This window comes from Vulpes vulpes, chromosome 4 (assembly GCF_048418805.1).
Source record: "Vulpes vulpes isolate BD-2025 chromosome 4, VulVul3, whole genome shotgun sequence".
Lineage (NCBI taxonomy): Eukaryota > Metazoa > Chordata > Mammalia > Carnivora > Canidae > Vulpes > Vulpes vulpes.
In genome coordinates this window covers 86,461,296-86,474,969 of record NC_132783.1, presented here as the reverse complement: position 1 = coordinate 86,474,969, position 13,674 = coordinate 86,461,296, and the positions used below count along the sequence as shown (strand labels likewise).

At 42.5% G+C, this 13,674-nt stretch overlaps 1 protein-coding gene across 26 annotated transcripts in view; it reads left to right on the top strand.

Annotated features, from left to right (window-relative positions):
* Window positions 1-8,877, top strand: part of KCNMA1 (potassium calcium-activated channel subfamily M alpha 1) — a 717,848-nt gene extending 708,971 nt beyond the window's left edge. For 14 of the 26 annotated variants that reach the window (XM_072756332.1, XM_026005306.2, XM_026005207.2 and 11 more), the window contains one exon: window positions 1,268-8,877. In XM_072756332.1, coding sequence (XP_072612433.1) covers window positions 1,268-1,292 — 25 coding nt within the window. In that variant the 3' untranslated portion in view covers window positions 1,293-8,877. The remainder of the gene's footprint in view (window positions 1-1,267) is intronic. The other 12 variants (XM_026005314.2, XM_072756324.1, XM_072756328.1 and 9 more) reach the window with 2 other exon arrangements.
* The last annotated feature ends 4,797 nt before the right edge of the window (window positions 8,878-13,674 follow it).

Sequence of the window (13,674 nt, the reverse complement as noted above, 5' to 3'; positions counted from 1 at the left end):
CGCGCACACACACACACACACACGCACAAGCCAGGTGTCAAGCCAGGTGAGCAATTTTTGTTGACGTATCAGTCCAGGACCGCTGACAAGGCAGTTGTGACTTGTTCTGATAGCAGAAAAGAGGCCATTGTCTCTAGAGCAGTGGGTGTGCCTAGAAGCTTTTCTCCTTTTTCTCTCCTTTTCCTAAGCCACTAATACGATTCCCAAATTAGAATGTCCTATTTGCCCAGTCTATTCATGTCTGTATACGAGGCCGATTACCCAGAAAGTTTCAATCCTAGAAAAAAGGCAGGGGCAAGGCCTGAGCCCTATAAAATAGCACTTAAGTGCAGAGAGGATGCTAGGCCCTTTCCTTGCCCCCCTTAACTCACCCCCGCCCCCCAACACTCTGACTCAGCCTTCTCTCTCAGGCAACTCTGTATTTAGGGTGGAAATGAAATGCCAAGACTTCGTCGAGCTCCCTTGTCAACAGCTTGGGTTATGATAGTCGGTTAAGATACTGCCACTGGGAATTCTTTTCATAACTTTCTACCAACACAGAGTTTTCTTTCTTGAAATAAAAACCATCTCAAAATCGTCTTAAAATATTGGCTACTGTTCCGATTTTTAGTCTCATTGCCCAGCAAAATCTGTGGGCTTAAGACCCTCAAAAATGGCTGCAAAAAAAAAAAAGAAAAGAAAAGAAACAAACAAACAAACAAACAAAGAAAAACAAAGAAGAGTGGTGTATTGAGATACAACCAAGTGTGTCTGTTATGTATATATATATTAAAAAAGCCAAGTACAGGTTGGGAGGAGGAGATCCTGCATAAAGACGCTAGATCGCTGGCTCTGTGTCAGGGACAATGTCCTTCACGTTCCACTCAAATCAGTGAACACGCAAGTCTCTCTTCAGGCACAGTGTTCACACCTAATATTTGGTATATTCAGCATCTCCTTCCCACCAAAGCTTTCCAGGCCACTAAAGGAACCCCAGAGAGCATTGCTGGAGTTCCTCTTCCAACCACTCTTTGTTTTGAGAGGTCCACCTACGGGGCTTCCAAGGCCCATGGGTGCATTGGTCATCACTTGTCACAGGCAGCAGAGCTGCCCCAGGTCCTGTGGTTCTCCCTACACTGCACTATCTCTTAGCAACTACTCACTGTCAGCTTCTATCGATTACATTTTTGCTTTTTTTTTTTTTCAATGAACTTTCCAAAGGCTTTACCCTAGGACTAATTAAGCTTCTCATTTCTCCTTCTTGTTCTCTATCCGTTTTGCCCTTTAGCAGAAAAGAAATGGTTTACAGATGAACCGGATAATGCCTATCCCAGAAACATTCAAATCAAGCCCATGAGTACCCACATGGCTAACCAGATCAACCAATATAAATCCACAAGCAGCTTGATTCCACCAATCAGAGAAGTTGAAGATGAATGTTGACTCCCAGGAGACCAGAACTATTTTTTTAAAGCCTGACAAACTTCATAAATGGTGATGTGACTTTTCTTCCTCTTACATGCTGAATCACTGGTGGAAACGTTAGGATAAGCGAGAATTGCAAGAAAAATAAAGTAGACAGATCTTTCTCTTTGTCTGCCTTGAATATTGCTTCCATGTATTTTGGAAAAGAAAATGATTTCATTTATAAATGAACATACTAAAATAGTCATGTATAGCCTCTAGCATTTTAAATTATTTTTATTTATTAGAAAGAAAATATATTTTTTCTTTTTTTCTCATTGTCAGATATCTTCCCTATATCTCAACAATGCAAAATCAAAATGAGTAAGTGGCCAGACTCCTTAATGCATATTTCTCTTCTTTTTCTCTTTTCCTTTGAGGAGAATGATGGTCACCACCACAGTTAATTGTAATGAAGGGAAATGGATTATTAAAACAATTTTACAATGGTCCGATGATGTAAACATGTATTTTAGTAAATTCATAAAAGAAGACAAAAGGGGGCAGGTGAATTTCCTGGATGGGTGTGTATTTTAGCTACATCGACACCAGCTCTTAATAAATGGAAACTTATTTATTTTCTCAGTTGAAAGTCATATTTTTGTAGTTTTAGTTTTCATTCTGTTTTTCTCACCCTTTTGTTCGTATATTTAAAGGGAAGACCTTCTTGCAGCTTTTCTACAATTGCCAGATCAGGTTTATCCAGCCAACTAACGATGCCAGGAGGGTTGTGAGCACGCCTGGGACGTGAAAGTTGAGGACCAGATGCGCACAAGATACTGTTCTGTTTGTTGTTCTAATAGTGGGGACTCCTCCATGCTGTTATGCTTCTCATTTCCTATGTCCAAACCACCCATGCAAGCACAGTAATTTCAACTCTGTAAGGGTCTGGTGGACTTTTCTCCCCACTCCCCAGGTCTCAGAGCTTTTAGCCTGAAAGTTTGTAAACACCAGTGGATAGTTTCACTTAGCAATAGGATATGATAATGCATTCGTTCTTCTGAGTTTTTGTTTAAAAGCCAGAAAATTTTCATGATCAAGGAGACTACTTTTGCCCAGATTTTATTTTTTTTCAGGCTTTCCTTTAGTTGCTGGGACAAAACACACAAACTTGCTGCAATGGTGTAAAACATAATAACGACAACAGCAAAACAATGAATGCCCTCAATACAGACTATCAGAAAAGTCCTTTGAAAATGACCAGCAGTGAAATCAAATGTCTCAGCCACTTCCAACTGTGCTTAAAGATTTTTCTAGCCATCAGACACAATTACCAAGTCTCAGAGCTCTGCTGTGGCTTGCATGCTCGGTGTACAGTCGTCCCGGCAACTGTTACGTTCCAAACGATTTAGCAAATCTTTCAACTTCAAAAATGATCAATCTTTTATACAGTCATCAGGGTCTATGGAGAAGCATGGATGTGATAGTGATTTTTCTTTTCTTTGAAAATGTAAACTGTGGACACTTGAAGAAACCAAACTTACCAAAATACCCCTCAAAGTCCCATGATATCTATTCCACTAATTCTTTAGGCCATGACCCTGTGGCACTTAGTATATTAGTGCAAATCAAATCAGAGCCACGCAATGAAATCACCATGAAAACATACGTCCACTAAATACTCCAATTACCAGTGTAGGCAAAATGAGCTTCCACCTCTGTCTACTTCCTGCAGAGCCAATGTAGTTGTGCTTCCGCCTTGTAGGCGCCCTCCTGAAGTGACTTGTCAGACTGTGGTTACCCTGTTGTCACATTTTGTAGAAGTAGCTCTATAAAAGTATTGTGAATATAATGTATGTCCAATTGGATTGTTTAAAAACTACTTATAACCAATCACTAGTCTACACAGCAGACTAAAATGACGTCAGCAGTCTATATTCAGGCTTATGAACATTTCCTGGTTTCCAACAGAAGTAAATCGGGTTTGTAGGGTGAATCTCTTGTTAGGATTTCACAACTTTCTTGAAAGCTAGGCCTTCTTCTACATAATGATTTTGCATTGGGGTCACCTTAGTACATTCACATCAATCCACGCTCTTCTTTCCTTCATGAACCCTGGTGGACTCTTCTTCACTCTTCTTCCTGATAACCATTTCCAAATTTGTTGGAACTGTTTAGTAACCTTGGCAGGCGATGGTGGCCACCTAAATGATCTTCCCTTAGATAAGCAGTGTCCTGTGCCTCTCAAACCCATGTTTCCATACTGTCAGTCTGAAACAGAAGTATAAACTCCATGACCACCATGGCCAGAGATTTAAATCTAAACTTTTCTTTTCTTTTCTCTTCTTTTCTTTTCTTTTCTTTTCTTTTTTTCTTTTATTTTCTCTTTCCTCCTTTCCATTTCAGTATTGTTGATAGATAACTTTTTTTTTTTCTTTTGATCAAACAACTAAGATGGTTTCCTATAACAAAGTGCTACCCCCAAAACTAATTGGCAGGAATCTATTTTCCTCTATGGTAGAGGACGAAGCTCATGCTGTTTTGATAACGAATTCAATAACGATTCAACAATAAAGTGTTCTGAGACAGAAAATAAAAATAAGCTTTTTTTTTTTTGAGGGAGTATGCAAAATGATTGGTTGGTAGCTCCTTTGGCAAAAACTGGTGCTGGGTAAGTTAAAAGTGATGTGAGAACAAGGTTGTAAGACCACGGAAAGGCTCAAGCCAATCCTAGAGCTTCCTGATTAGTTTCTATGTGTTGATCTCTCTGGCTGGGAAAAGGTCATCATTTTACCCCACTGTGATAGACCAGTACCCATATTTCTGACTAAATTAAACTTAAACCAATGATGGTCATCATTGGTACCATCTGTCTTGAAAGACTCTGATCTCCTATCCCATTTTAGGGTTCCAGGAAAGCCCTTATCCAAACTAAAGACTCTTGGGTGCTTTGGGAATCAAAGACTCATCAAGACAGTATTTAAAAATCAGAAAGCACCTATATACAAAGACATCATCACCATCATAATCTTTCTTATTAAGAAAACTTTTACTTTTATCCAGGCAATTATATATTTCAAAATATCACCTTGAACCAATATAAGATACTTTACATATAAATGTGACTAAGGCATGTTGGGGAACACCCAGAGCTCTTTCCTTCCAAAGCTTGGGTTACCTTATGATGTATTCTGTACAAAATTTAATTGAAGACTTAAAACAACAGAGAATTAGAACTATTCGGTTAGGGTACAAAAGGGAGAAACTGAGAAAGCAGAAGAAAATTGGAGATTATTTTCATGCTGAAAGTCAAAGAGTGCAACTTCCTTACTGGTGGTTTAATATGAGCATTCAAGAGTTATCTGCAAATAACTAGCTATGCACTTTGAGAATGTTCCTGAAACCCTCAGAATCCCAAGGACCTCATTTGTAAATGAGAATGATTCACCTAAATGGTCCTAAGGTGCCTTTCAGATCTGGGAGGACATGAGCTAGGTTAGGAGTAGGGGTGTGGGAATAGTCATTGGAAGCAATCTTCTCCTGTGCTGGGATGATGATCCTCTTGCTGCAGCATCCAAGTGATACTCCTGAGAGTGGTGTGCAGTTTCTGTCCTGGGCCCGTGAAAGCTAGGTTCATGCCTCTGCTTTGCACTTTGGAGTCTCCCTAGGTTCAAAATGCAATTTCAAAATTCAGGTTCTCTTGGGTCACATTGGGTCAGATTTTTCTGTGTGTTCCTATGGTGTACGTCTCCATCTCAGCCCTGTCTGCCCTTTTTCTTGGCTCCAAGCTCAGTTCCAGTCAATCCCTTCATCTCTAACCCAGATCTCCACTTTTTAATATGTAGTTAGAGTCTCCTGACCCCCAGATTCCTGACATTTTTCCTCATTTTTATTTCCACAGGTGGATCTGGGCTTTAGGAAGCAACCCGTCTAACTTCTCACTTCATTTCCTGTCCTGTTTATTTGATTTCCTTTCTTCCATTAGTACACTCTTTCTTTATTACTTACATTCCTACCTAATTTTGATCTATCATTCTTCATTTTCAATGAAAACCTCAGTAAAGAAAGAAAGGAAGGAAAGAACAAAAGGAGGAAGAGAGGTATGAAGAGGGAGAAAAAAAGAATACCAAACCAATTGATTTGAATGTGAGCCTACTGTTAGGAGACCAAGCAAATCCATTCAACTTGGACATAGTGTTCCATTGTAGAACCTGTCCATTATCTCTTCTGTCCCTGTGGTCTGTCTATTCTCTATCCTGTTCCTCTTTGTGGCTTTTGGAATGGTGGTAAAATAACTGTGGTCCTTCAAAGGGACTTTACTATTTAGGCCTTGACTCAGCCTCTTTAAAAAGCAAAGGGAACTGAGATTTCACTTATAACTTATCTGGCAAATTTCCTTTCTGCCCCTCCCCTACTCACTCTATGTTCCCAAAGTGCATTCATTTTTCTATCCAACAGAGATGATATGGCACTTTAATCCCATGGTCATATAAAGTCGTGATACGGCCCTTTGGGTTTATTAATGAGAGAGTAGTAATTAAAAACGATTTCCAGCCAGTTTGTATGAGCATGGCCATATTGTTTTCTTAAGTGAAGCCTGCTGTAGTTGCTTGTTGCCCATGCAATACCAGTTGTTCTTTTTATTTTTTTTAATTGCCATAAAATAAGACAGTTCAGAGGATACTTTTATCCTTAATTTTATTTCCCAAGGAACTACAGAGCCTAATTGGCCATTGCTCTGGCAAGCTCCCTTGGAACACATGAGGGAAATGAGCCTGTGTGCCCTGACACAGCCACCTTTTAGCAGAACACCAGTTAGAGGCTGCATTATACCACAGCCTCATGTGGTTAGATTGAGGGGATGAATGTTGAGTTAGACTCTCTATACCAAATCTTCCTTTTTTGCATCATTTTTTGAGAAAGGGCCTGAGACTTAAGTATGTAAAGACAAGCCAAGCCAGGAATGCATCTAGGAGCTAGGAAGAAAGAACAAAAACAAAATGATATAAGCAGCAGTTTCAAGTACCATCATCCAGGTACAAGTATGTGGTGGCAAGAGTTAGTGCTTTGGGTGGAAAAGAAGGAGAGGTTGCATTGAATTATATCTGTTGGGAAGAATACAGAGTGATATAGTGCTTGATGGGCTTTGGAGGTATTTCAATGGGAAATAGATGGCTATAGAAAAATATAGAGAATGAAGGTTTTCCAGGAAGAGGCGACTTAATGGGCCATGGCTCATTGGTGGGAATGTGATTTCAATACATAAGGCCATTTTGTCTCTGGTGACACAATCCTGTAGGGGAGCTGAAGAAATCTAAGATGAGACCTTAGGAAATAGACTGTCTTAAGAGGCAAGCCAAGAGGTTGAGACTTGATTTAGAAAGCCATGGAAAGCCACTAAAAGTTTTAAACAGAGTGATGAACACCAGTGCCTGTGCATTTTTTAGATTGAAAGTTTTGAGATGTCAGTTCCTCCTGGAAGTCATCAGGAGCGCATGTGCAAAGCTAAACGTTTTTCTTAGCAGCATGGAGTTCTCAAGGGTGCACTTTCCAAGTCTAAAATAGCATAGGAAGCACCTATCTTCCTCAGATACGTGTCATGGATCATACTTGTTATAGAAGTTTAGTTGTAAGGACTGGTGTGTGGATTAGGTGTTGGGGCAATGACTGGTTCTGGAAACCGTTCTTATGAAAGAAACAGTGACTTTGGGCCCCAAGGGAAGAACCACGTGGAGGATTGGGAAAGAAGAAAGGAAGACAGGAAGGGGAGCCAGCAAATGCGGGCACCAGAGCAATGTTGTATTAGATTCATTCAGAGTAGAAGAAGCTGAGGGCTTTCCATAAGTGAAGGCCTTGCAGGCAAAAGGAGCGCACAAGTGGATCTGGGAAGAGGCTTCTAGCAATCCCTGTGGATTTGGAAGTCAGGCCCACAGAGGTACTTGTGAAGTACGGAGTGTGACTGAGTCTTCCAAAGGAGGAAGCATAGGTCTGGAAGGCCATCTGGCCTAAAAGACTCTTAGGAGGCTACAGCCATGTTTATAGGTGCTAGAAGGAACACCGTAAGTAGATACTCTTGGGATAGGAGATCTAGGTTACTCCAGAGCTAGGAAAATGTCAAGCCAGAGAGGGAAACTCTGAGAAAGAAAGGATGAGGCATTTATGAGGTTGGAGATGAAGGGTACCGGAGATGATGACTCCTCAGTAAAAGCACTCACTTGGTAAGGGCAAGGACTTTGCTTATTTGTCTGTATCCCCAGGGCCTGTCATGAGTCCTGGCTCAGGCTGGGCAATCAGTTGGCTGCAATGTGTTACTTTGGATGCCATGGGAAATGCAGGGTCGGCAGGACTTCTAGGCTACCGACACTCTTCCTGGAGAAGGATTCAAAAGAGGTGCTGGGCCTCTTCTTTCCTCTACCTGTTCATGTCACCCCATTAGGCTTCCCCTACCCACCCCCCAAACAATGCACACACTGGAAGCTTCAGTTTCAGCATTCTTAAAACAAATGTGACAATCACTTTGCTTTGGTGGCTTTTCTGGACAGGCAGCAGGAGGAGAGAGGCTTTTTTTTTGGCCCATTGAAAACAGACTCTAATTTCTAGGTAGATTTTAAGTTTAAAAAGGTTTCCTTTGGCCTGTTTATCCCCTTCTATCCCACAGAAGGACATCTGTGCTTCTTCTCCTCCACCCAGCTATTCAGTAGAACAGGGACAAACGTGACACCAAAGCTCTCCAGTGGGCCTGCCTTAGGAAGCATTACCGGGCTGGCTGTTCAGAATCGTAGATGGGAAAGTACACACGGCACTGACACACGCCTGCCAGAGCAAAGCAGAGCTTTCCTCACACGGGATTCAGGGTCAATGTGAGAGGCAGCCAGCAGAGAAGGGATCCCTGCCAACAAGGTTGACAGAGCCCCACTTCCACGCTAAACCAAAGCCCTGCTGCCCCAGAGCGGCGTGTTCCCTTTCCCTTCCTTCCGCTAAGTACGGCTTGAGACACATTTGACCAGAACTGCAACATTTCAGACATAAACCAAACTCGGCCTGGAACTCCTAATTAAAAATGTTGCATTCCCAGGTGGCACAATCGCATCCTGCCTAAGACTTCTGGCCCACATCCCACCACCCAGATGCTGAAAAGAAACCTTTCCCCACTTTTACACCCAGACCTGCACTCGGTGTTTCTTCAGGGGACAAAGAAAAAAAAAGTACACTTACAGAGAGGTCAGCCTACATGTTCATGAAGGAAAAAGAGCGTGGCTTATTCATCCGTCTTTCAAACTTTTGATTGTCGACATTCTGATTATGATTAATTACTCTGACCAGGATGGGAGGGGAGGATAAATGCTGGTGCTCTGAAATGATCTACCCAACTCTGTCATCTGTAACAACCAGTGATAACTCTCTTGTCTTGTAAAAAGGGTTTGTACATAACTTGTACATGGTTTCATTTTGTATTTTTCGCAGATTAAAAATTTATGTATTTGTGTTCTAAAACAACGGGTGTTCTTTGTGTTTCTGTAGTACTCGTGTCTTGCGGTGGGGGGGGGGCTTGAGGTGGGTGGGCGGTGGTGGTGGCAAGGTCCCTGCATCCCTGTAGGACAGCTGAGCTCTCTCTGATGAAGGCAAAGTTCACCAGAGACATGGGCTTGCCTTCCCATTGCCCTTCCAGCTCCAAGTGCAAATAGACCCCTACAGGTGCAAGGAGACCGTCAGTGGGCACTAGCTCAAGTCTACAATGGACAGTGGATGAGAGGGAGAGCTGCTGCCATTAGCTGTGGGGCCCGGGGAACCCTTCAGGGCCACACCATGGCCAGAGGGACCACATGCTCCTGCAGAGGTCTCCTGCATGCAAGCCCCTAAGGACCTAGGCAGCCTTCAAACTGGCCCTTCGACAGCTGAATCCTTCTCTCCTCAGCCACCTGCTCCCAAGCTGGCTACACCTTTTGACATCTGCACCGTGAAGTGATGTTCATTCCTCCTGCATTTCGATGATCCAAGCCCAGGACAACCTCCTGAAGTTTTGACTCATCTTGCCCGCACTCACCCCCAATAGGGCAGTAGACGGAACTTTGTCTCAAGATAGAAGAGACCTCTTAAAAATTAGCACTGTGGTTTCAGGGCCATGATTTAAATCTTCTTCAGAATCCTGTGAGTTTGAACTCATTGAGAGAGGCTGGACTCCCAAGGTTAAGGCTGATCTAACTGGAGAAAGGGAAGGAGCTGAAGAGCCATCCAAATTATATCCACTTATGTATATCACGTATCGGCACTTAATGTATTCTAGGGATTATTTCATTGTTCATCAGTCAAATATCTACCAGTATGTACTAGTATGTTCACATTCCTCTACTGGGAGCTGGGGATACAACAGTGAGTAACACCATGATCCTGGTCTCCAGTCTGGGAAGGTGTGGAATCAACAGATAAATAGGCAATAATCCTGTATTAAAAATTGATCAAGAGGGGTAAGCACGATATGCTATTGGGAACACATAAGAGGCACTCAGCCATTTGAAAAACAATCTACCAGTGGATTGCTACTTTCAAAACCAAATTCCTGTTCCACCTAAGCCAACACCAACCTAAACCAGAACTCATTCATGGGGTCAGGAAGAGCAGGTTTACCTATTAGCATGTGCCAATTCCTGCCAGTCTTTGCGCTTCGGTTTCTAGACTTGCCTTCTCCAATATTTGCTAACAAATCTGAATGTTGTTGGGAAGAGTGTAATTGCAGAGCATATGGTCCCCATTAGTTAGGCAAACTCCACTGCCAAATTCGGCTCCAAGGAAGGAGTCTGCATAAAAGATGAAGTATTAGGAAAAGATCGACAGTGACAGAGAAAGCAAATAAAAGCGATGAGACAGTGAGTTACAAAATAGCGGGCTCGGCACACGCAGCACAATGAACGTGGAACATATTTTTCTATTTGTTGCAAAAACAATATATGTGAATTTGTGCTAAAATCTCCCTGTAGCAAAAATCAAAGTAGACCATTCACCAGAATCAATGTTAACTGCTTTGCAATGTCAGATAAGATAGATTCTGGCTGGGAGAAAAACTGGGGGGAACAGAACAGACAGTGGGCAAAAGAAATAAAGCATGAACGATATCAAAATGTAAATACAAGCATAGGCACTATTTTAAATGTTAATGGACCGGGCCTTTGAGAGAAGAAACAGGATCTCATGCTTACTAACCTTTCACAGTCAGAGAGTCTGAAACGTAAGCTAAAAATCAGAGATAATAGGTCCCCCAAGACCTGGAAAAGATGTCTGGGCAAGGTGGGAGTGGGGGGTGTCGTTGCACTGAAGGCAGTTTCCCTGCCCGGTCCAGCGTCTGCCCATGCCAGAGGAAGCAGGGCAGTGTCTGTGCCCACACCCACCCTGGCGGCATGGCCTGCCCTTTCCAAACTGCTGACGTGGGCCTTTTGTACCCACTGCCCACCTCATGCTCCTTGGTTTTCTATATGTTCCAGTTATTTCACCCTTACTTAATTTGACAGATTTTCTTAAGAGCTATTTACTGTAATCCGGTCTTTCAAAAATAACCAACTCTATAGCAGCGACAAGGTCTCAAGTCCTTGTTTCTTTGGTTAGCGTACTATTTACTTAAATTGCCTACTGCGGGGACAAGTACAGACATTTAAACCAGCTTGGGACTGCTGGTCACTAGGCTGGTGGAAGCACAAGGAGACCAGCAGAGTAAGGAGCAGGCATAGATGTCAGTGCACCACAGGAAGCAGTGAGCGTGTTCCCAGAGCGACGGAGAGAGAGGATCAGTTAACCCAGCAAGTGGATGAGTCGTGCTTGATTACGGGGCCTCCTAACAGAAACGCCTGTAGGTGTCTATCAATGAGGGATGCGTTAAGGGAATTTATTCATCCATTCGGTGGAGTACTAGGCATCCAAGAAGAAGGACGAGGTAGATTTATATAGGTATATTGGGGTTGGCAAATTCGTCTCTGAGCCCACATGCAACCTACTGCCTATACTGTAAATAAAGTTTTATTGAAACACAACTATGTCCATTCATTACATATTATCTTTAGCTGATTTCTTGCTGAAACAGCTGTGGTGAGTAATGACAAGAGACTGGATAGTATAGAAAGCCTAAAATATTTATGATCTTACCTTTTACAGAAAAAGTTTGCTGACTCCTAGCCTATATAGCACACAGAGAAAAAATACAATGTACATTAGGATCCTATTTCTGTTAAATGAATAGGCATGCTTAGATTCATTAAAATTTGTCAAACCAAAAACAGTAATTGTCAAGGTAGGGCGGGAGTGGAGGGGAAATATTACAAGACGTATGAGAAACTTTTGCTTTCACTTTACATGTCTGTTTTGTTTAGGTTTTTGTAGGTTAGGCATGCATAATTATCATCAGAAAAATGATCCTTAGGATCCTTCTTTCTAGGAAAAAATGAATAATGAAGGACCTAAGGTCACAAAGGATGTAAGTCACTGTACCAGAATGGGAATGAAGTTCTGCTCATTCTGCTCTTTGATATGAGTGTTTTTTTTTTTTTTAATTTTTATTTATTTATGATAGTCACAGAGAGATAGAGAGAGAGGCAGAGACACAGGCAGAGGGAGAAGCAGGCTCCATGCACCGGGAGCCCGACGTGGGATTCGATCCCGGGTCTCCAGGATTGCGCCCTGGGCCAAAGGCAGGCGCCAAACCGCTGCGCCACCCAGGGATCCCTGATATGAGTGTTTTTAAGTGATTTAGTTATTTATAGGAATGTCTTTCTTGGGATCCCTGGGTGGCGCAGAGGTTTGGCGCCTGCCTTTGGCCCAGGGCGTGATCCTGGAGACCTGGGATCGAGTCCCACATCAGGCTCCCGGTGCATGGAGCCTGCTTCTCCCTCTGCCTGTGTCTCTGCCTCTCTCTCTCTCTGTGTGACTATCATAAATAAATAAAAATTTTAAAAAAAAGGAATGTCTTTCTAGGGCTCTGCATCTCACTGTTCCTCATTTCTAAGTGTCCTGTGTACAGCGGGCAAGCGTGAGACTCGGACATTTTCTCTGCTGCTCTGAGTTTGTCACAAGTGTCGAGCTCTCGACCTGCCCAGCTAGCAAGCATGCGTTTTCTCCCACCTTGCTTGTCCAGCACCAGCACAGTGCCCTCTGCACACTCGCAGGAAGAGCTGCAGGACCAGGCTCCTCAAGTCCAGCTCCAAGGCTGCCCTTCTTCATAGTCCTCAACTGGGCAGCACCAGTCTGGATCATGGGCTTTTACTGTTGCACAGTCTTCTTTAATCCAGGCATCTTCCCAAGAAAAGATAATGCCTTTCAGGCCTCTTTTATCCATTAATTAATGAAAATGAGAAGTAACTCAATTATACTAGAACATGCATACTTGTCACACACATTTTAAAGATAAGAGATAGGTAAACAGTGCAAATAGTCCTCTCACCTGGTCTATCTAGTGACCCAGCTCCTCCTTGCAGACAATCATATTTAATAGTTTCTTCTTTATCCTTCTAGAAATAGTTCACACATGTATGAGCATATTCCGAACATAGCATGCTTTATACATATACTTTATATACCTTCTGTGTAGCTTTTTAAAAGGAATATAATATATAGGTTGTTTTTTATCTGTCCATCAGTTTTCCTGGGCTATCCAGTAGTCCGTACAAGGAGTAATTAATATAAACTTTCTCCTACCCACGAGCATTTAGGTTGTTTCCAGTGTCTTTTATTTCCACCACCCTCCCCCCGCCGCCTCTGTGAACAATCTGTGTACATATCTTTGTGCACAGATATAACAGTGGGATAAATTCCTAGAACTGGAATTGCTCTGTCATTTCTGAAAATATTTTAACTGCATTTGATATTGCCAAATTATTCCCTAAAGAGGATGCCTTAAATCATATCCTATCACCCATCACTGAGTCCCTGGTTTTCCATATCTTTTTCAATTGGGATGTTACATTAACCAGGGTACTCTTGACTGTAAGTAACAGAGTACCCCACTAAAGGTGGCTAAGACATTACATGGTTACCATCTGATAAAATTCACAGTCCAGAGGAGAGTTTGGTCACAGGTTGGTAGATGTCATTTTACTGAGACTCTGGGTGTTTTCCCTTTTGTGCCCTACTGCCTCAGCGTACTGAAGGCCACTGTGCTCTCAGTCTGATGGGACTCATCCTATAATAGAGGAAATCTTTTCTAGAGGCACCCTGGACACTGCCCTTCAGATCCCACTGGCCAGGATGGGATCCCATGGCCACACTCAGAATGATAACCAGAAAAGGGCTGATAGTTATGTGTTTGACTTA